Source organism: Leuresthes tenuis, unplaced genomic scaffold, assembly GCF_036924035.1.
Source record: "Leuresthes tenuis unplaced genomic scaffold, fLeuTen1.0.hap1 SCAF_6, whole genome shotgun sequence".
NCBI lineage: Eukaryota > Metazoa > Chordata > Actinopteri > Atheriniformes > Atherinopsidae > Leuresthes > Leuresthes tenuis.
Window position 1 is genome coordinate 16926027 of NW_027325360.1, and position 23499 is coordinate 16949525.

The following is a 23499-nucleotide window of genomic DNA, read 5'->3' on the forward strand; positions in this document are numbered from 1 at the left end:
CAAGTTACACAAGACTGAGTTTTCAAAATTTGATGAACTGGAGTAAAAAAAAGCAAGCGTTTATTCAAACAAACACCCTGCGAAAAATATTATTATTAAAACAAATAGGTTAAAAAAGGATATTATTACAGAATGCTATGTCTGATGGCTACACATTAACATTACCGTAATCTCCACACTACTGAAAATATAGCAGTTCGCATCTACGATCTACGATCAAACCTGGCAACCTGTAGGGATCTTCCGGATATAACCTTTTTCCTCTTGATTGTTTTAACCCTGCTTCTAGCGTTTCAGGCACTGTGTATAGTTACATTGCGTACGTCCCAAGCAAGCTTCACCAACTATATAACTGAGTTTTGATTGAAGACGTGTCACAATAAATTGTAGGCTGGTTAACTGGGTTATATCTGTCGATCCCTACACAATATGCAGAGTTTATTCGTAGCCAGAAATTGAAGTCGCCCCTTGAAGGCAAAAATCAGGGTCTCCACCACTAGTTATACCCAACAACCGTACAGCAACCCGCCAAATTCTAAAGCTAATACAGCCGATATGTTGACAGTGGGTGTTGTTACCGTCTTGTTCTGACCGTAAACTGGTGAGCTGTTATTTGAAGTTTTCATTTAGATATTTATCACACAGTGCACCATTACTTATATGTGAGCGGTTTACCTTTTGGTGCTTTTGTAAGTTGTTTACTGATAAATCTAGCTTTAGCGTCAGGGTGGCGTTAACATGGAACAGGATCACTTGATGATAGCAGACTTAGCTAATGTACATAGAACGATTAAGAATAATGAAATACTATCTAATGATATGATTATATCTCTCCCATATAGCCCAGCTTCACAAAATGGCGATGTGGAGCGACGTTGAACTTCTGACCAACGAGGATACAAACACTGTCCGTTTCGACAGTGTGTCAAGGGGGGAAAATGGTAATGGTTTGTACCAGGTGGACACACTGGTCAAAATCTCCTCTACCGATCAGGTAATTGTCGTACGTATTTACATGACACAAGCTCTTTTGAATCCCTGTTGCTCCATTCATTCCTAACGCACTTCTGTCCAGGGGCGTAGCCAAGATTTCTAGGCCACATGAATGAGCATCGTTTGCCTCCTTCATCTTTAAAAGTTATTCGAGAATAAGTAGGGCTTTCCTTGAGTGCAGTCTGTCACATCACTGACTGATGATCTACTGGATATGCTGGCTCTTACAGGTGCAGGCAGATCCCCAGCTCTCGTCCTCCAGTGGTTCAAACTGGAGTATTGTTGTTGCTGACAAGACTGTGATCCTGTTTGATCAGAGCTATCAAACCATCCTGCTGCTTCTCCACTTTGGTAAAGCATCAATCAACTATACCTCTTTTTGATTTTTTTTTTCTTCACACTTTCTGTTTACTGTCAATTTGTGTGGCTGTAGAAAAATCAGCAGGTTCAAACAGCACAGTTACATGCACAGTTTTTATTACTACAACAGCTCCACAGTACCATTTAACTGAACCACTGTCCTTATCAAAGTAAATACACCTGGGAGGGGAATTCAATTATAAACTGAGAAATGTCTGACGCAGCAATGCTCTGAACTGTGGGTGAACGTTCGAGATGTTATCCAGCTTCTTACTTTCTCTGTGGGGGATCATGTGACATGTATGTATAGCCAAATTCACTGCAGACGCCTTAAAGTTACTTGAACTGTGATTTTGTCGGATGACGTTGCCGTTCTAAAAAAATCTGTATTTTATTAGAGAAGAGCGGCAGTCTGGAATGCTTAAAGTGACCACAAGTTGACACATAGTCTTAGTTTGCTCATTTTCAGTCACGATTTCTGACATGTTTAGCCGTCTGATAAAAGAAACGGGAAAATATGTGAATGAGAGAAGCTCTATCTGGAATTTGGCTGGGTACTGGGTTTTTTTTTCTTTTTTTTTTACACAAAGATGCAACTTTGGAGCATGTATAAAGCACCTAGACCTATTTAATTGTAATTAAGCATATAAATGCAGAATAATTTGATCCCCAACCGCATTGGGGTGTGTTGGGTCAGTTTGGCAATTTTGTACAATGTCTTTTTTTGGACTGACGTGTTAAACACAACACAGTGATTCTTTTGCTCAGAATCAGTCATGGGTTACTGTAAAGGCTTCTTCACATGTCAGATTTCATTACGTCCTCAGCAGTGCAGTTTGACCTGTAACTATTGTACATAAAATAGCAACATTTGTTTTTCAGAAACTGATGTGGATGCCATCGATGTTTGCCTGGACGGACATTTTTTGGTGGTGTGTGAAAGAAATGGAAACCTTCATTTGATCTACGTTCCACACAAGAGAATTCTCCTCACCAGGGTACGAGTATCTTCCTCTGTTATCAGTTTTGGACAATCTAGAGTTGTATTACATTTAGCAGGATGACTCTGACCTCCGACACCATATCTGTCTGATTATTATAACTTAAACCAGTCATAAAATAAACGGCTTTAGCAATAGTATAATGTGTTTTATGTTAATACCGTGCTGTGTTGTGTTCTGAATTTGCAGGCTTTGGTTGAGAAACCATCCAGTGAAGATAAGAAAACATATCGCTATCTTCTCATAGATGAGGACAAGTCATCCTCAGGTGAAATGTTTTTACAGATGAAAGATGTTCTGAAAACATGAAGGCGGGCAGTGTTGCTTTTCTCTTATTTATTATTTTTTTCATCTGAAATCTGAGTTTCTGTTGACAGGGTTGTACCGTGCGTTGCTTCTCATAAAGGACGGCTTTTTCCACATTACGAACCTCGCTTTAGCAAAGATCGAGACAGGTATCAAAGTCTTTTTGTGAAAACTATGCAATGTTTAGTTAATTCATTTACAAACTTTTAACCACTCTTGAGAGCAACTGAAATAGTCTCTTCCCTTTTGCTTTACCAGCAATTGAAAACATGGACGTGGGAGCTTTGAAAGAGGTCAGTTATTGTAATTTTCTTGTCGTACAATCAGAAATAAGTTTTTCAAACAACAGATAAATAATCACAGCTTTCTTTAATTCAGCTCCAGAGTCTCATGAAGATAGACTTTTGCTCCACTAAGGATTACCATGAGGAGGGTTGCAGTACAGCAGTGATGTTCAATCTGGGCCATGAAACCCACCTAATGATCGGGGTCAGTGTCCTTAAGAAACCATTTATTCATTCATTTACTTATTGTAATGTAAATACATTGGTTACATGGGAATAGTTTTTTTTTTTTTTAGTTGATTTACCACAGAATTACATATTTCCACAGTGATTAAGGAGAATTAATACCAACAAAATGTAATCGTAAATGAAGAAGTAACGTTCACAGCTTGTATTTACACTGTGACTCGATTATTTAAGTTGCTGTTGGATAATCTTTGAACCACTCTTGCTACTCTTAGAAATGTCCCACTGCTATAGTGAAATCACATTTAATTCCTAATATTCAGTTTGGACAAACTTCAAGATGAGTTTCAAGCATATTATTGTAAATTGTATCTCCATATGAGTAGCTTTTACTCTGATTCAAATGGCGAAAAACATCTCCTCACGTTATATAGTTGGTCACAACATTATCATTTGACAGGGGGATGAAGAACATGCTGTGACTGACTGGAAGATGGATCCTCTTCAGGGAAAGATGTGCTTTTCTCAGTCTATCAACAGCAGCTTAATTCCAGGTAAAACGTTTTTTTGTCTTAAGTGATTCAAGCAATGAATAGTTTTGGTTTGCGGCGTTGTTATAGAAGGCACTAAATACGTTTTATTAAGTTGTGGATGAAAGAGAAGACGCACCGTAAGACACATAATCAACCGTTTTGTGCATCATCCTTTACATGGTCACTTGGCAGGTGTGAGGAAGATGGTGGTGGTGGAAAATCTCTTGTATATTCTCGACACTGAGGTGAGTTCAGTCCCGTCACCGTGAGCTCTTTGATGAACCGTTGCTGGCAGGATTTAAAGTTTAACGTGGCCCAAACTGTTAACTCTGTGTCAGGACTTTCTGAGTCTGTGGGACCTGCACTTCCTTGTTCTGATTCACTGCTGGACAGATCTTGCCATTCAAGACTTTGAACTTACCACAGAGTGCGGCTCTGCCTCCATGGCTGCGTAAGTGTCCCATGTGTTATTACTCAGAGCTGTAGGTATAAAGAGGGAGGTCTCTTTTTTTTTCTTTTCTTTTTTTCCCCCCACAATGCTGGAAATGTAAATACATTGTGTGTGTTGCAGGCAAGGCAAGGGCAGCGTGAAGATGATTACACTGACAAAACAAGACAACAGTCAGGTAGCAGCACGCGTTCGTCTGATAAAACTTGTACAAATGACTTCTACCGAGTATTTTGCTGAACTTGATGTGCTTGTTTTTATGTTTCAGATCAGCTCACTGCAAATAAGATGTCTGCCTTCGATGAGTGTTTGCTACTCTCTCGACGTCTCGTCCGTCTCCTGTCTTGTCCAGATGAAAACCAACATGGTAAACGATGCACACATATTAAACCGTGCCGTGGGTTTTCCTTAGTTGTTTCGAGATGTTGATATTTCACACATCTAAGTCAGCTGTGCTCTCCTCTAATTCCAGGACACAATGTATTTGGTGGAGGGCGTTTGTGAAAACCCAGAAAGGTGGGACAAGTTTCCGATGACTTTCAGCCTGTGCTGCACTTGTATGTTCAGACATTAAGTCCTGTTTTTCTAACCCTCTCTTATGCGATAGTCGAGGAGAGCCCGTAGCTTCTGTTGTTGTCAGGTGCTTCACAGAGGCTTTGCCTGAGAACAGGTACCCGTTTTCATTCCATACATTTCGATATGAACCCTGTTGCTATTGTGATGTTTGTATAATTTTGCTTTGTTAACTTTTTTTTTCAGACTTAGCAGACTCCTTCACAAACACATGTTTGAAGAGGCCGAAAAGTTTGCCATCACATTTGAGCTGGATTTAGAGGTAAGCGTTTTTGGTTGTTTCATGAAGAATAGTAAAAACATGGGTATCGTCCATCCTCTGCACCTGTTCTGTCTTGTTTAGTGTTGCAGATGGCAGGAGCTTGTCCCAGCTGGCTCAGTGCACAATGGATTTAGAATAAGAGGGGGAAAAAATACAGTGGTGTGGCTGGAGATCATTTGCTTCCCTAACTGAGCCTATACAGAACTAACCATCTCTGCACATTTTGCACAGCTTGTCTACAAGGTGAAGCTCGACTTTGTGCTGGAGCAGCTGGCCTCTGCATCGGTGGGTGGCTACGGACAGGATGTGTGGTCTGAACTTGTAGAAGAGGCGAAGACCAACCTGATGAAGATCACAGTAAGTGTGACGGTGCCGATTTTGTCTAAATTCGATTGACTTTTTGAAAAACGATTGGGCAAAATTCTTTGAGCGGATGTAAATTACGATTGCGTGCCAGCTTCATACTAACAGGAGCTAAACTTTTTGTAGGATGAGCAGTATGTGGTGGAATATTGCCTCAAGGCTCCGTGGCCAACCTTTGAGACGGCGGAGAAGATGCTAAACCACGCTGCCACGCGATACTCTTCACTACAGATCCAAGAGGCCTTGGCCAGGCTCGCAACATTCTGCAGCTTGCATGGCTTGGAAAATTTCAAGTAAAGTTAACGTTCTACTGGCCAGTTCTGTACTATTTTACTACAAAGCAAATCTTTCCCTTTAGCGATTTGTTTGTTGCAATGAGGTATTTTTAGTTCATGGCTTTGTCACCCATAGTGGAATTGCCTGGATTGAGTTTCTGAACAGCACCGACAGTCTCGGAGACATACTAACCCACATAAGAGAGGGAGACTTGAAGGGTGCGCAACTCCTTTGGCTCAGACACGAGGTAACAAATCAGAGTACTTTTGTGTGATCATCAAAAAGAATGTTCAGATGCGACGCATATACTAATAACTTAAACTCTGAAGTCAACAACAACGATGAAACAATACGTTTGAGCTGAAATGGTGTCATAGTCTGATGTGATGTAGTTGTTTTTGTTTGTTTTTGACAGGGACAGATTGCTGTGGAGTTTGATGAGAGCAGTCTTGAAGCGATCCTTAGTGCCATCCCTGAGGATGTGCCATCCGAACACCTCTGTCCTTGGTTTAGGACAGTCTTCGTTCCTTTCATGAGGAAAGTGCTCCCGAGAGGACAGGTGGGTTTAATTCATACTTAAAGTTCTGTCATCTCCTCCGCTTTGGTGCTGTCTTTAGTAAATATTTTTTTTCATGTACCCACAGAGAATCCTGGCAAAATGGCTTGAGCAGAAGGCAAGGAATTTGGAGCTCACCGAGAAGGTAAAGAACACTCATGTTGACCTGGAAGCCAACTAAAACACGGTTTTTGTAATAATTCATTTCTGTGGCGCATTGATGGCTGCTGTGATGAGCAAAGACTGGTCTGTCATTGAGACCTTGGCTAAAGAAATCTAACAATAACATATGAATTGCTAGTGTGAAATAGAAATGAGCCACATACAGTTACCATCTAAACAATGGAATGTATAGAAACGACTTTTTTTAAGCAATAACCAGCTTTCCATAGATGTTTATGACAAAGAAAAGATCTCCATGACTCTCATTCCAGTCTGAACAACAAACTGAAACGGCTGACTGTCGCCTTTTCCTGACAACATTTAATATCCCAGATAGTTTCAAAGGTGATGGTTTATTTTCGGTCTGGGCAACTGTGGCAGTAAAGGCAAAAAGCAACTCCACCTATAGCTTGGAAACTTGTCTTACTCACGTTTCTATTATGGAGCTTTTCAAAAGATCGCTTCAGACTTGCTTGGATTGTGAATGGACACCCAACTAACAATATGAATGTAATCTGTCTTGTCAGGGTTCTTGGCCTGACAACGGGCTGGCCTTGGCAGTGCTTGGACTGCCATGTTTATGGGACTGGATGAAATCTGTCGTAAGATATATTTTTATCTGTGCTTCACAAAAATGACCAATTGTGTGGAATAAACTGCAGCTTAACTCCCATCCTGGTTTGTGGTTCACAAATGATTACCATCTTCTTGAAGGATGATGATAATGGAGCAGAGGAGGTGAAGAACCTCAAGGCCCTGGTGTCCAACCTCCGTCAGCTGTTGGACCTGCACCGAAAATACAACTGCAGACTTTCACTTTCAGTCTTTGAGAAGGTTTGTCATTTTCACCGTAGCTTACTAAAAGTGCTTCTATTTAGCTCATGGTTAACTAGCAAATGGCTAATTTGCTAAATTTGTGTGATGTGGCAAAAGAAAAAAAAAAAGTTTAGAGCAGCTCTCACCTCTATCGGGGGACTTTATAAAAACCTCTTCACACTTTTAAACAAATCTACTCGCACCAGCTAGGTTTCATTTTGTCCATTTATATGTATGAACATAGCGGCACGTTTGTGAATGATTCTTTGTTTTTTTTTGTCATTTTTTTAGGGAAGTGTGTGGAGTGTAGCGTTCTTCATGCTGGACAAAGTTCCAGCCCCAGAGCTGATCGCCGCTACAGTGGAAAACAGCATCCTCCCATACACCGAAGAGCACAACATTCCTTTTGATGAGTTACTGCTACAGTATATCAAGGTAAAACCCCCTCTACACACACTCTGGAACTCTCGGTTATTTTTTCCTCATACCAGACAATGCCGGTGATTCTCATTTCGATCTGACCTGCACTAGGATCTGCTGGAGCGCTGCAGTTCTCAGATCACAACACTTTTCACAGAGTGGGAAGCCAAAGCAGTGGCTGTGCTTGGCTGCATGACTGACACCGATGTAAGTTCATTCAGCACCGTTCTATTTACAGGTTACAGGTCACGACGTGCTAAAGTTTGTTTGCTGCCTCAACAGCAGCCAAACGCTGGGAAAGCAAAACAAAAAACCAGCAGATTTTTTGCAGGAGTCTTAAAATTTCACCTCTTTTGTCTGTCAGCTGATGGTGGATGCTGTGCTGGAGATCATGCAGAAAGCTGTGGTGCCCTGGAGTGATGTGGTGGAAAAACTTGTTCAGCAGTACCTAGAGATGGAAGGGCCAAAGTAGGATTATATTATCCTGGCGTATAAATAGTTATTAGCTTTAACTTAAATCAACAGTATGATTATGTTCTGCCTGCTTTACGTTTTTTTTTTTTAGACAAGAGCTTTTGAAGGAGAGCTACCGTCTGATGGAGATTAGGAAACTTCTCAGAAGCTATGGCATCCGCAGTTTCAACCTCTCTTACAGCTCTCAAGTCATGGTAATCTCGACTTTATCTTTTATCTGACACGTGGTTTCTGTTATACCTGCCAATAAAATAACATCCATTCACATATGTGTTCCCCAGACACTGATAAGATACATCTTAAGACAAGACTTGCCCATGTCTTTAGAGGATTCCCTGACATTAGCCGAGGCATACAAACTGCCAACATCTCATATAAATTACCTCTATCTCATCCAGCTGATAAGCCAAGCCAGGGTGAGTTAAACCACACGATGGTTTCTTCACAAGTTATTTTTATTATCCAAGTATCCTTTTCTGGGCTGTTTTAAAGGAAGTTTCTTATTCTGCTTTTCAGACTGAGGAGACCTTAAATGTCCTGAAGAAGCTGTCATCTGCAGAGGCAGAGTGTGTGATCGAACGTCTCACATCATGGGCTCGGCTGCAGCTGGAGGACAAAAACCACATATCTGATGTGGTGAGGACATAAAAGATTCAATCGGTTGTTGTTGTTTTTTTTCACACAGTAATATCAAGGACTCTGAAATATTATGTTTGAAAGTGGATTCAGTAATTCTAGGTTCTTGCCAAGCACTAAATGCAGGTCAACGTTGCACTTCTTCATTGGTTTTGATACATTTGAGCTGATAATCAGGATTTAAACTCCTCGGCTGGCTTTCTCTGGACACCTTTGATGACATATGTTGACGTCTTAAGTTAGCATCACAAATATGCCGGAAAGTTGATTATCTATGAATCTAAAAGTGCTTGTCAGTCTATAGTGTGAAAGTACGTCATTCTGTGTTGCACGTTGTGACATGACTGTGTAATGATAGGATTTCCTGTCCATTACATGGTGCCTGCTGCCATTGTCACCTGGTTACACTTTGTTTGCTTTAGCTGTAAAGTTGATCAGATATGATGCAAAGGGAAGAGATGATGAAGAAGAGAGAAAAGGAACCATAACAGGATAAACTGCATCACACTGCAGAGGGGGAAGATGAACATAGATTCTTATGCTCGACTGGATTACTGATGGACCACCTTCACTCTCATTCCTGCACGCTTGAAACTACATTGTTGGACTGCATGGATGAACTTTAAAAGCTCCCTCTCTCCAGAAGCCGATAAGCAGTTTAGCACTTTTTACTGTGCCAGAATCTGATCCCTACAGATTATACCGCATTTATTTGGCCCATTTTATTAACTTAAACCAGTTATAAAACTTCCAGGAACATTTAGCTATGTGCTTCTTTTATCAAGTCATATCCCTTGAGTTTTATCAGTCTCCATATTGATCATAAAGATTTGCTATAATCAGGCCTATTTGTGCATTAAAACATGGTCCTTAACGCTGGTATTCAAGGTATTTCATGGCAAGTTTGATCCCCACAATATGGTGTGTAAACAAAATAATTGTCCCTCCAGCGACTCAAAATTTAATATGATGTGATGTTAACTTAACTTCTTTTCTGGCTTGTCTTTAATAGCACAAGAAACACCAGATGGTCGTAGCTCAGGTGATGGTGGAGGTGCTTAAATACCTACACATAATCCAAAAACGTAAGTATTTGCTCCACACTGATTCAGTTACTCTTCAGCATGCAACTTTGCTTGCTGATATTTATTGAGTCGCTCCCTGTTGCCTTTTCTTTAGACGTGCCTGCAGACTTTGAGATTTCAGCAGTTTTCTAAGTCCAGTACAAGCAGCGTTGTGCAGCATGGATCTAATAAGCTTGTGCATGACAGCATGTTTGACGTATGCAAACTCTTTTATGATAAAACCCCTCAGGAAATTAGACGACACACAGCTGCAGTTCTTCTTCCATGCAGTGTCCTCCGGTCGCTCATTATGACAGCTGAAGGCCAAAATCCAAAACACGTTTTTACCTCCATCCATTCTGTTTGGGTATTTTAATTGATCACTATGGTACCAGCATTGGAGTTGTTGACCAGTCTAATATTGGTTGGACTACAAGATGGTCATCCTGAAATTTAAATGCTTGAAGTTGCAGACAGCTCTCACATCGATTGCCTGCACAAGGTTATGGAAATAAATGCAGACCTGAATTTGCCAGAGTGATACCAGGTGTTCTTTCTCTTTTGCAGACGATGCGCTGAAATGCATGGAGTGTGAGAGCAACCTCGTCATGTTTCGGGCGATTGCCCACTTGCAGGTGAGCCTGATTTTAAACAATGTTTTAAAAAAAATGTCTTCATATCTCCTCTATGATTTGTCGTATAACCTGCAGCTTTTCTATTTGCTTCTTCCAGGAGGACTTTGATGTTTTCTTCACCCCTTCCAACTATGAGGATCCCAACATCCGAAAACAGATCCAGGAGCATCACATCACGGCCTACGAAAACACTCGAGCTCGCCATTCATCTAAGGGCAAAGCTTTGACAACTCCGGTTGTGGCTAATGATCCAGATGGCAAGACCAAGACCATCTCCACCGAAGCCGGCTTACGTCGGCTCGGAAGGCAGCTGCAGCGCACCGAACAGGAGCTCTGGTCTGACTTGGGCCTGCGAGCTCTGAGAGTGGGGAAGGTGGACAAGGCCCTCAAGATCTTCAGGTTTGCACTGTTTGATGCTCTGTATGAATCCAGAGATAAAAAAAAAAAAACTGATGAAGCTTGTTGTTAAGACTGAAACAATTGGTGGATTATTTACATTATTTAGAGTTAAGGTTTAATTTGTTTCTACTTCCATCAGCGAGCTTTACGAGCACCACTACAACAGCAGCACGGGGAAGGTTTTGTTCACCGCTGCCAAGACATTATGCCAGATGCTGGAGGCAGATGTGCCCATGGTGCTTCCTGATGACATGGACCTGCCAGCAGTCATCCACAATCTGGCCTGTCAGGCCATCACTGTGTGTCACTCGGGTGAGAACCACTTAAAAGCATCACTAATATTCAAGAAAGAAAAGTGTGTGAATTAGCACTGTCATTAGAATTCAGCCACAAAAGAAAATGCCTCTCTTCTTTGTTCATTTGCTGAAATTCTGCTGTAATAGTCAGATGTGTTTAAAAACAAACAGTACAAGTTTGTCTTAAAAAAAATAGGGAAGATGCTGAGTGTGTTCAGAAAAAAAACACTTTCACTCGGACTGTTTGGTTCCAGTATTGCTGCTCCTCTTCATCCAATTCATCTCTAAACGTACAATACTGTTCCAGATCTGCTCCTTGACTGCCTGGAGCTTTGCAAGTGCACACGGATAGCTATGGATGTGTATCATCAGTGTCAGCTATCAGATGATTATGGCTTCATTGCCAAGGTCAGTATCTTATCATTTCCATAGACTGACACTTAATTGACTTTTTTTTTTCTTCTGGTTTGTGGTGATTCAGCCTTTTTAAGTTGGTGCATTTACATTTAAATAAGAGACAGTCAAAAACAAAAAGATTAACAGAATGCTTGAGATTAACTTACGTTTTAATTGTGTATTGTCATAGGATGTGACTTTGGAGGCGGAGCAAGATCCCTATTCTCAGTGGAGTTTTCAAGAGGTTTTTAATGAGGATTGCATTGTGCTGGATCCAGTGTCCGTGCTCCCTGTGCAGTATGAAATTACCAACTGCATGCTGCCTATTTCTCAGGGTAGGATGCTTTGATTTAACATGTGATACTGTAAGAGCCAGTGTTGAGTCAGAATTGATGTGTTTGAATCCTCTTTGAATAAATGCTGAAATGCTCCTTCACTTTAATTTGCAAATCGTAGCCGATGGCGACCGGTTGGAGTGAGCTAGTTTATGGAGCCAGAGAGCTTTTTGACCGCTGTGCCAAGCTGAGCACAAAAACAGAATGAATCTTGTAACTTTTCTTTTGAGTAAACATTTCAACAATGGTCTCTGCTTTCTGAATATTTATTATAACTATGACTATGACTCTTAACAGAGGCACACACCAAAGAGAAGATCACCACTTCACATATATTTTTTACGGCTTTCCCCACTCAACGCAGACTGCCGCTAACTTCATGTCTTACTCTTCTTGCAGACACCAAGCTGTATCCGCTGGACTGCTCCTGTCTGCCACACTGCTCATTTGAAGATGGTCGGTATTTAGTTAGATGCATCCTTTACCCTTTTTTTTTTTTTTTTTTTTTTTTTTTTTTTTTTAGATTGTAATTTTAAAAGTTTACCTTGTGTCTCACGTGGTCATTATGTAGGTTCAAACTACCTGCGGACCCTTCTCAGCCCCCTTTCCAATATGTTGCAAATGCTCCAGGAGTGCAGTCAGCTGGAGTTGGCCCTCAGAGTGCTGGTCAACTCGTACGGCAGCTGCTTGCAGCATGTCACTTCTAATGTTATGGACATAAAGCTAAGTGTGCAGGTAGGACTGCGACATCCACAGCAAAATTGTATTTTTGTAGTTTTGCCTTGGGTGCTAGGCTAAAGTTATTGTCATGTTTGTGCTTAAAAATAACGCTCTAAACCATCACCATCTCCCAGCTTTATGATACACAAGAGCTTAAGAAGTACAATGTCTGCCTGAACACTCTCCGAAAGTCAACAACATCCACTCTGAATGTCGTAGCCGTGGCCCTTTTGAACAAGGTGAGTGTGCCTAGTCCGGCGTCATTAAAAGGTGGCAGGAGACGTTTTCATGACTTTCAAATTTACTTGATCGCCTGTTCTTTTTGTTCCAGGTGTTCAACTGGAGGGTGGTCGATTGTGATTTGGCTATCGGTCTCTGTACGCTCCTCTCTAAAGAAGAAGTCGTCAAAATACTGTGGAAAGTTATTGACAACACGTGGCAAAACTACGACAAAATTTTGGTAGGCACAATTCTATCAACTAGTGTTCATTTTCTTGTCATTTTAATGATAGGCGTAAAAAAGAAGAGGCTACACAGGAGAGAAAATACTAAAAATAAATGGAAACATTTTGGTGTTATTCTGAGCTGTGAGGCTTGTTATATTAGTTGATTGTGGCCAGTGTGACACATATCAGCCCATAAAAATCTGACTTTGTGGTCTCAGCTATTTATTTTCTCTGTGATTTATCTCTCTGAATAGTATTTTACAGTCAAAATAAGCTAAATTAGAAATGAATCAGATTGTTGGGTAAAAAAAAGAAATCCAGCTTAACGGGCATATTCACATTTCTATTTGTGGTATTTCCAAGAAATCGGTCCCTGTGTGTTGATTGTTTCAGGCTGTGGCGAAGATTGGGTCAAATCTCTGCAGCTTGTATAATGAGCCGGAAGAACAAAGGAAGTTTTTCTCTGTCATAACTGATGCCGAGTGGGGCATCAAGCTCAGCAAATTAGAGGTAATGCAGCTTTTAGCCTCATGTCCAAGGACACATTGCTCTGTATAAACAGCTTCTTATGGAATTACTGTAGTTACAATTTGTATTTCAGTTCCTCTTTCCCTATTGTAACTTCATATTTACCATGTTTACCCCTCCTCTGTCTCAGATATCGATCCAGCCGGTGTTCCGGCAGCGACCTGAGATGAAAAGTAGTCTGATCCCTGTTTTGGTGAAGAACAGGAAGATCACCCCAGACATTATCCTCCAGTACTGCAGGTCAGACACTCATCATCACTTTTTCAGTGAGAGAAATCAAAATGTTTGTGTTGAACAAGTGGATGTAAGGTTACCTTTTGCCCTGCTGCAGTACATATGGTCTAGACCGGGACAGCGTGATCAATCAGTATATCACCACCATACTGCTGCTCCAAGAGGACGAAGACGGCGCAGGCGTCCCTGGATCAGGCCAGGAAGAGGTGCAGCCTCTGTGTCACGTCACCGCACTGGAACGGGTCCTGCAGATTATCCCAATGTTACACAGCACCAGCGAGCTCACCGACAGTCTCTGCGCTGCCATATTCAAGGTATGAATAAAATCTTTTTAAAGAGGGTACAGTGGTTCGGTTTAGATTAATACTTAACACAAGCACACAGTTTGTTTCAGACACTGCTCTCGGTGTGTCACCATCATTTTTGTAGGACAATAGTTTGCTGTCTGAAGCACAAACTTCAAACACGACACGCGCAAAAACTACGATTAACTGCAGATGCCAGTGACATTTTAATGCCAGGAACTGACTGATAAGTGCAGAGGAGAGTGAAATGACAACTCATCCAACCTTGTGTAAAGAACAAGCTTCCACTGACTACGTTTTTGAGTCTCACGTAACTGTTTTTAAAAGATGAAGTTCAACGGAGTCTGGAAGTGACTGAGACGTGTAAACCAAATAACTCATAAACCATTTTTATTCCATATTCACAGCAGCACGGATCTGCATTTTAGTCTACAGAAATACTAGCCGTCGCTAGACGCGTCATAACCATAGAAGAATAAAACTTTAACAAGTCCATTGTACTTGTATTTTTGCAAACTTTATAATGTCTACGGTCATAACAACACCAACAATGGCGGACCACAGGCTTGTACTACCTTTATACATAGACATTATAAAGATTCTTTATATGTCTATGCCTTTATATGAATGCTCCATGGCTTTAGTGTATTGGTGTGGCGGCGTCACAGCGCCACATACAGGCCTGGCATATGTACTACGGTGTTTTGGGTCGTAACTTTCAAAACGACAGCGTATTGGGTGAGGCTGCGTACTCGCGTGGACGGGCCCAGAGACTCTTTCGCAGTCTCAGCTCTACTGTGAACTTCTCCTGTTGAACAGTTAATGGTTTTCGCATTTGTGTGTGAAACTGGCTGTAACTTTACAGACAAAAACTTGCACTTATTTTCCACTTCTTTATTCCTACTCAATCCTTTTAAAGAGAGGTAGGTTGTTTTTATTTACACTAGGCTTTCTAGTTGTGCTGAAAGCGCGGCTTCTCATTTGATCTTTAAAATCCGCTTCTCAAACAGCTCAGCCCTTACAACTACGAGAGAATCGAAGTTGTGCTGAAGATCATCCAGGCTGCAGATGAGAATGTGACCACCTTGTCTGTCAGTCAGGTAAAAATATTTTTGAACTCGGTGATCACTTTCCTCAGAAATTCAGTGTGCAGACTGAAACGTTTTATTTTAATCCTCAGGCAATGGGCCTCCTTCAGCATCTGAAGTCCTACAAACGAGTCTCTCCTGCCACGGACGTGGAGAACACGTATCTGCTCGAAAATGGTCTGCTGCCAAACCCTCTGTCCAACAGTAGACTCCCCTTCCACCTTCTGCTGCAGAGCAAACATTACTGGAAGATTGTCTGTGAGTTGACCACTTTAGCTTCTATTAACGCTGAAAAGTCTAAAAGCCTTCATTATTTAAGTTTCGACAGTTCAGTCCTGCTTTCAGGTCTAATCTCAAAGTGAGGAAGGATTGTTTTTACACTGCTTTTTGAGAGTGTTTGTTTCAATGGAGGGTTTCATGAATATTTCAGCACCCGAGCTGAGTGAGGAAACGTTCCCCACACTGCTTCTGATTAGCAAACTTATGAAGGTAAGGCACGCTCATCTAAAATGGAAGCTTTATAGATATCCACCGAGTTTGGCTGTTTCAATTAATCAAACTCTCGTCCATTTCTAGCTGAGCCTTGACAAATTGTACATGTCAGCTGCAAACCATGTGTTTGAGAAAAAGATGAAGCCTTTGCTCTTGGAGAAAAGGAAAAAGGGTCAGGGTCATGGCTACAATAAAGAGACTTTTAAGGTGGCCAAGACCATGATGAAGTATATCCAGTGCATCCAGAGCCCTGAGTGGGCTGCTGCCACGGCCCACAAGATAACCCAGGAGCTTCCAGCAGGTTTGAGCTGCACATTAACCTCTCAAGTACACCGTGTGTTATACCTCTAATACCTTTAACACCTCTATATGCACTTAGTTGCTTCCTGCTCTTTACAGGCTACGAGAAAACACAGTCGCTTAGGTTCTGTTTGGCTCTCGGAGACGCATGGCTTAAAGATCCAAACCTAGAGGTCTGTGTTTCTTTTTTCACCTGCAGATATTTAAATTTTTTAGACTTTCAGACTGTCTGTAATGTTTTTCGGGCAATGCTTTGCTTTTTGTACTTCTTTTTGCTCCCAAGCAGGAGGCTGCACGGGCCCGAGGGGAGACCTTTCTGTCCAAGCTAAAGCTACAGTTTCAGCGTACCGCTACAGAGAACATGCTGATAAGCAGCCAGCTGAGCAGCGCAGAGCACCTGAAACTGACCGGGTTGCCAGCCAGGCTCATCGTGGCTCTGTACGAGCACAGCAGCGTGGAGCAGCGCTACAGAGAGTCGGCAGGTCAAACTTATCCCGGTGAGCAGGCTTTAACAAAGCACTCTGAAGTGATATTAATCATTCAACTGTGACGTTTGAGATCAGGTTTGACTTCATGATAACTTCAGTGTTCGTCGGTGTTAGTTAACAGGATGTAGATTGTTTTGTTCCCTTACTTCTGGATATGGATATTTTTTATCTTCATCTCATAGTTTACTGTTTGAAACGCTGTGACTGTGCAACACATTGACTGTGTGTTCATTTTTTTCACTTCTTTTCATTTAAAACGTGTCTCAGATATACATGCTGCGGTTAAGGAAATAGCCACGATCAACAGTGTGGATCTTATGAAGATTCGGAACATGCTGTTGGAGAAATGGATCTGCAAAACCGGTCCAGCTTTGGCCAAGGTTTGTCGGTCCTTTTTTATTTCAATTATCAGTTTCTATTAACTCCCTTTGAATTGGTCTGTTCTGTGGTTTGTTGTTGGGTTTTTTTTTCAGATTTGTTGCACTCAGTGTATTGCGTTATTGTGAAACTATATAAATTTTTTCTTTGATAAAGGAAATGGGGCATCAAGACTATGTCACCAACATTGAGGAGGACCCAGACTTAATGAGGTAGTTATTGCAGTCACATATTTCAGCATTTTGCATCTGAATAACTTTAGATTTTTTTTTCTTCATAAACAATATGTTCTAAAAAGAACCAGTGAGCTTTTACTGTATATGCTATACTGTCATTTTCAGTTGCTAGTCAGTTACAACTGACCATTAATATGCTGGTTTCTCTGTTTGATGCTCTTAGAGTGGTGTACATACTGCAGTCCTGTCCCATGGATGATGCAGTCCGTCTTCTGAGTCCTATTCTGTCTGCTGAAACCTGGGTGCGTTTAAAGAAATATGCATGGATCAGTAAAGTTTCCCCCTAGAGCGTGACTGATGCCAGTTTTTGGATTCCTTTCTGTAGCCCCTCAGCTCATCTGGGCCCCGTCTAACCTTCTGCCATCGGACTCGAGCGCTTCTTTGTCTTGTCCGCCTCGCTGACGCAGCAACGCTGGAGGCCCAGTTTCAGATCCCAAGAACCAAACTTCTGTAAGAGGCCATGAAAATGTTTAAACAGAACATGTTTCAGTTAACATAATAAGATGTGTCATCAGTCATCTAATTGTTTTGTATTCACGTGCAGATACTATCTGAAGTGCTACATCTTTGTCTCTCGACTGGAGGCATTAAACATACCCTACACAGTGCAGTCCTTCCTCAATAGTCCCAAAGAGGGCTTGGTAAAAGGGCTGTGGAAGAACCACAGTCATGAGCCGCAGGTACTTTCTAACAGAACACATTAAACCTGATCCAGCAAGTTGCTTCACTTCAGCCTCACTAGATTAGGAATGTTAAACACAGCCGTGCAGGAAAAGTGAAGAAACCTTTGTTGTCTCAGGCCGTGCGTCTAGTGGCAGACCTGTGCTTGGAGTACGAGGTGTACGACCCTCAGCTGTGGAACAGTCTGCTTCAGAAGCTGCTCGGCTTCAACCTGGTGAGCCACCATGCACCAAAAACTCCCTGGACTATTTTTGTTTTTATTTCTGATTAAAAGCTCAACATCCTGAGCTATACGCAGTTAGTGTTCCGTGATTAATGTAGGTGTGTCTTTCACCTCTGCAGATCAGCCACCTACAGAGGGTGCTTGAAGCAATAGTGGCTGTTCCGGTTTTGTGGGAGGTAATCTTGCTGTTAATCACTTGATGAAACACAAGTCTGACTGACATCGTGTTGAATCAAGTGTTGAGGCCAGAATAAGAGAAACACTCCTGACATCACCTACACTTACAACAATAACATGAAAAAGATGAATTACTCACAGCAATGAGAGACTATTATTATATATTAATATATCATTATACATAGATTTATTATAGCATACAATTTATGCATTTTATTTTCAGATTTCAAGTTTCTCCAGGACTTGGAGGAGCACGATACTGGCACCTTTTGTCTCAGGTACTAGGTTTATAGTTTTGTGCGTCCCTCTGCGGACCGATGTGTATCTTACGAAGCCCTGGTACAATAACTAATACAGTTTATTCAATTCTCCCCAATTTCTCTGCTGTAATATGACTTATATTTCCAGCAGAACAGCAGCATGTGATGGCATAATGTTGCTCATGTTCCATAGATTGTTTCATAGGTGCGAATCATTGAAATATTGACTTAAATGTTAAAAATGTGTCTTTGTTCATACATACAGGCTCATGTGATTCCACGTATGCATCAAATGTTTTCTTTCTCTTCTGGGAATAAAAGTACTGTGTTAAAATAACACGTTGTGTTAAAAAATGTGCTGATATGTTAAAAACAAACTGCATGTATTTAGCACATTTTGGTTTTGTATCCAACCACAAAGAGTAGATGTGTTGCATATGTGTGTTCAGAATTCATCTTTGTCAGTTAGTGCTTCTTGTAAAGCCTCTTGTCGTTCCTTATATAGATGTTTACACTGGTAGACATTTCTTCTTGATACTCTCATCTGTTTAATGTGTTTTCTTCACAACAGCTTCAGTTCCTCTGAGCCCAGATCAGCAAGCTACACTCTACAGGACCTTTGTTCTCCTGCTCAAGTACGTCTTACTGATGTGGAGTTTAAAGGACCACGGCTCCCAGAGTGTATTTGGACTACACTGTTAAGCACCGAAATATTAGGACACAAAGAGAATCTTTTTTGTTTTCTTCTTTTCCCCTTTGGCTGTTTACTAAAACTGGTTAACGTTAAATAGTGAACAAGGAAGTAGCCACATTATTATCCACAATTACGATAATGATAAGACAATTGAGGGTAGCTCCATAATGGTTATTCTGTCCATGTCTGTTTATCTGTCTGAAGAAAAACTGCATGACAGAGAGCTGTAAAAACATCCTCAAATTTGAACGCGAATAACTTCAAACTAAAGCTCAGCATCTGTGTTTGAAACCCATTTGTTATTCTCTAAACTGACTGCCAGTGTCCAGCATTAATGGGCCTAACTGTATCGACTGTGATTAGCTTCAGTCATCTTTTTTTCTTTTTTTACATTCTGTTATGAATCAGTCTTGGTGCAGTGACTGCCAAACTATACCAAGACAGAATGTTTTGGAAACAAAGACATGAATATTTTAATCCATTTTTGGTTTTGTTCACTTTAGTTACTTACTTGTTTGTCGGTTTTAATCTCCATTTCACAACTTAGCCTTGAACTGTGTACAGTACATTCAACCTGTTGCACTATTTTTATTTTTATCTAACCCCTTCCCCCAAAGGTGCCCTTTCCTGTTGAATCTGGACTTGATAGGCATCGCAAACCGCTTTGCTCAGTTCAACCTGCCCGCCTTTGCCCTAGGAACACTACTTCTTATTCCCTGTGCCAGTAAGAAGGAGCAGCAGATTCAGGTAAGTGCCCCCATGTCCGTGCAGCATGAGAAAAGTAATGTTGTTTTCAGGCTCTAACTAGAACCGAACGCTGTCTTTTTGCTGTTTTCTAGGGTTTTCTCTCGGTCTGTAACCCGGTCGCTGTGCTTGAGCAGGTGGAAGAACTTATGAGCACCGGGGAACTGGCAGGGATCCCATCACAGGTCCGATGTCCTTTTTCGATTTGATTTGAAATCTTTCTACCTCAATCATTTGGTCTGTCCCAGCCTCTTTCATTGGGACGATTTGTTATTTAAAAAAAAAATACTTTACATTAATAGAATTTCTGATCATGTTGAGAAAATAGGACAGCAATGCAAGCACATAAGCATTGTTCATGAATTCACAAATTCAGGCACTGAAACTGGAATTTAAAGAAATATTCTTTAAACAATGTAAATAAAACACTACCACAGCAATGACAGATATTTACTTGAGTGTACAGTTTTAACAGAACACAAGAGTCGGTTTTAAACAAATATCAAACCTTCTGTCATGTCTCTGTTAAATATGAATTCAACTTTATCACTTTTTTTCCATTAACAAAGCTTAAAAAGCATTGTCAACTGTTGTTTTAACAGAATCTCACTTCATATATATTGCTAAGTTCACATGTATGTATTTTTATATCTGCACTGCAATATCAGGGTGTCATCAGTTTCAGTTCAGGTGTGAAACCAGGGGAAATTATGCCGTGAAGTTTATTTTTTTATTTTGTCGTTGTTGCCAAGATATTATTGATAGCAATCTTTGCAATTTCAATTATCAAATCTGTAAACTTCTGAAAGCTTCAAGTGGACCGATGTGCTGTTTTGCTATAAGCACAAATGTATTTTGCACTAAAACATGTGTATTGTTCATTTTGTTATCTATTCCGTTTATAACTCCTCAGATCAGGGAGACTGTATTGACCTTTATTAGCCAAAATGGACTGCACCAGAAACTGATGGAGACTAAACACTTTCATCATCTGAAGCAGCTCGTTGTGTCAAATGGCCAACCTAACCAGGTGAAAGACTTGGTGGATTACCTGATCAGCCAGAACTGGTAAGATTATCTCTGTTTTTGTGACATGAGAGTTTCTCATGTTATCTTCCAGCAATCTGATTAAAAATTCAGAATTCAAACTTGAGTCGGTGACTGTTAGCTGACTTTACCAAACTGACATCTTTGCCAGCAGATATGAGGTTTCATAGGTCTGGACTAAATATTGCTGACCAGAATGTGTCTTAACGTCTCTCTTTTTGATCAGTCTCTTCCTGGCAGCATGAACAATACTCCTAAAAGCCAGAGTCTCCATATGAAAAACAGCATATAACCCAAACTGAAAATGTACATATGCACCAAAGCTGTGAACGGCATCCAGCTGTAGCACACTACATTAAAAAAAACTTAAAGAACCGATACTTTTATCGGATAAAGTAGTAATGATCCGTTCTGAAGTTGTTTAGTGTCGGCTGATGTTATAGTGGTAATTTCATCAGTTATCTTTGTTACAGTGGTTGAGAATCTGAGAAAGGAACTCATTTTGAGCCTTTATGAACTCGCTCACTCAAGCCCAACAGCTACATGTTTAGGTGACTCATTTGAGTCTGAGTGTTTAGAGATTAGGTGTGAGAGTGTATGCCTCTATCTGATGCCACTAAGTGTGTTTGGAAAACTAAACTGTGTTCTGTGTGTTGCCACTGAGCAGCAGCTGCAGCTGTTGAAATGCATTCATTCATACGAATCTTAAACTCTGTAATTAATTTGGCTTGTGAAAGGCATGACTTCAGATTTCACTTGTTTACCTGGAGGTCTGCAGTAGCTGCTGCTTGTAGGACTGACAATTAAAGAGTAAAAGCTTTCATGAAAACTTTCATCACGTGTACATATCCACGAATATACATCGGTTTTCTTCAATCTTCTCCTCAGTCAGGATGACGCTGACTCACTCGCTCGCGAGTACTTGAAGCACAGAGAGCATCAGCGTGGGAAAACACGAGCAAACGGCTCACCGTCGAAGGCCTGCGTGAAGGTAGACTTTGAATTGTTCACCTTTTGATTTTGCTTGGATTACCATTTTTGAAACAAATATAACAGACTTCTAATTGTACTTTGATTTGTTGTTTTTTTTAGGAGTTTCTTAACGTACAAAATGGAGTGTCGGGATGAAGCAGCACCATTTCCTTTGGTTGTATTCACACAGTTTCTCTCGCTCTGCCTTGGGCTTGGATGCAATAGTTGCACTCAACATTTATCTTTGTCTTTGCTCATTTAATATGTGATTAAAACCTTTTCAATATTAAAAAATATGTTGATGAATTCTTTAAAAAGACGGATCTTTTTTATTATTCTATTACCTGCAGGGTTTATCACTCACCAGCTTACTATATAAGAAATAACTGAAGATAGAGATTGAATCATTTCCAACAATAAAGGCACTAAAAAATGCCAGGGTTGTGTTTTGGGGGAGTTTTACACTTTCTGGTGACTTCAGACACCCCAAAATATATATATATATTTTTTTTTCTGTTTTACCATAATATGTCCCCTTTCATGTTAGATGAGGAAACATCGATGTAGTTATTTTGCAGATTTGACTATATTTTACAAATGTTCGAGCTGCTTAAATAAGTTGCATGTTTCGAAGAACGGTCTGTTACAGTCTTGGAGTATTTTTTTTAAGTTGCTCTATTTAAAGGGTACTGCTTTGACTCTTGTGTCAGGTCTAATTGCGTAGTTCCCTTTTTCTAGTCATAAGTCCTTACCGTAAACAGACATGCCCCCACAGTCCGCACTGATGCCCCTTTTACCTGAATGTTGCAGATCCCAACATCTGTACGGCTCGATTTGTACCTACAGAGGCATTTTATCCCGAACCTTCTGTCACAGAACGCCTTTGCGTTTTCTTTTACAACTCAAAATGAAAAGTTTCATTTTCAGATGTGGTAAAGGATGATCAGGGGTTGCCCACATAGATAAAAGGGCTAACAGAGTTATTGACTTAGTGAGTTAACTTTGCACACTTGAGAAAAGGCTTCTGCTTTTATCTCAAAGCAGATGGACCACAGCTCATTTGATCAGATACAAGCACATATAAGTATTATCAGACTATTGCTTCTGTATATGTAATGCCTCGTCACTTGGGTATATTATAGAGTCACCAGACTATTTATAGATGCGTGCCTTTGAGGAAACGATCATGTTTCACATGAATGAGCTGTTTCTAGTTGCAGGTACAATGCCTTTAAATCTTTGAGCTATGTTTAGAAGAAATCAAAAATGCTTGAGCAAACTGTACGACACTGTCTCAGGTGCCATCGCAACTAAAAAATCTGCGAGTGCTAAAACTCAAATTTATGATCATACAACTGTCCCGGTAATCATTTTTTGGATGGAAGTATTTAAATACCTGAGATGAAAAAAGTTCAACTGTCAACAAAACCACTAACCGAGGCCACATATAGCAAGTAAACACTCAAATTCTGCCACGTATATTTTTCACCATTTTAACTCATAAGTTTGCTAGAAACTTTCTAATCAGACTGACAGCCTCGTTGATCTCACTTCTTCATTCGCGGTGCTCGATTCTTGCTGTGACTCGCTTAAAATGAAAACCAGAAAACTTGAAAAAGAAGAGAATACTTTTTTTTTTTATTCCATCTGAGAGGAAAAAGCAATGAGCTCAGATATACACAGTTTGAGTTAAACAAGACTGTCATGTTTTA

The 23499-nt window shown here is 40.6% G+C and overlaps 1 protein-coding gene across 1 annotated transcript; it reads left to right on the plus strand.

Annotated features, from left to right (window-relative positions):
* The first annotated feature begins 511 nt into the window (after positions 1–511).
* On the plus strand, positions 512–22075 carry kntc1 (kinetochore associated 1). The gene is made up of 62 exons (XM_072387872.1): positions 512–601; positions 848–994; positions 1224–1344; positions 2236–2351; positions 2544–2622; positions 2732–2809; positions 2919–2953; positions 3039–3149; positions 3591–3684; positions 3856–3908; positions 4002–4114; positions 4235–4289; positions 4380–4478; positions 4584–4627; positions 4719–4781; positions 4871–4946; positions 5178–5303; positions 5436–5602; positions 5721–5832; positions 6001–6144; positions 6230–6286; positions 6831–6905; positions 7018–7137; positions 7411–7554; positions 7651–7746; positions 7904–8007; positions 8105–8207; positions 8295–8429; positions 8530–8649; positions 9662–9734; positions 10281–10348; positions 10446–10747; positions 10887–11059; positions 11351–11451; positions 11630–11774; positions 12174–12230; positions 12346–12509; positions 12629–12733; positions 12826–12954; positions 13334–13450; positions 13599–13708; positions 13800–14016; positions 15018–15107; positions 15188–15353; positions 15526–15584; positions 15672–15888; positions 15987–16060; positions 16174–16384; positions 16643–16755; positions 16910–16965; positions 17153–17231; positions 17315–17439; positions 17534–17669; positions 17789–17884; positions 18013–18069; positions 18294–18348; positions 18902–18965; positions 19642–19771; positions 19864–19953; positions 20682–20836; positions 21704–21806; positions 21908–22075. The coding sequence occupies exons 2-62, from the start codon at positions 857–859 to the stop codon at positions 21941–21943; spliced, it is 6651 nt and encodes a 2216-aa protein (XP_072243973.1). The 5' UTR covers positions 512–601; positions 848–856; the 3' UTR covers positions 21944–22075.
* Positions 22076–23499: the final 1424 nt, after the last annotated feature.

Bases quoted from the DNA above. Each gene is read 5' to 3' on its own strand.
- kntc1 (XM_072387872.1), top strand. From the start codon at position 857: ATGGCGATGTGGAGCGACGTTGAACTTCTGACCAACGAGGATACAAAC. The intron at 4,290-4,379 runs GTAGCAGCACGC...TTTATGTTTCAG, and splicing joins CAAAACAAGACAACAGTCAG to ATCAGCTCACTGCAAATAAG. The intron at 13,451-13,598 runs GTAATGCAGCTT...CCTCTGTCTCAG, and splicing joins TCAAGCTCAGCAAATTAGAG to ATATCGATCCAGCCGGTGTT.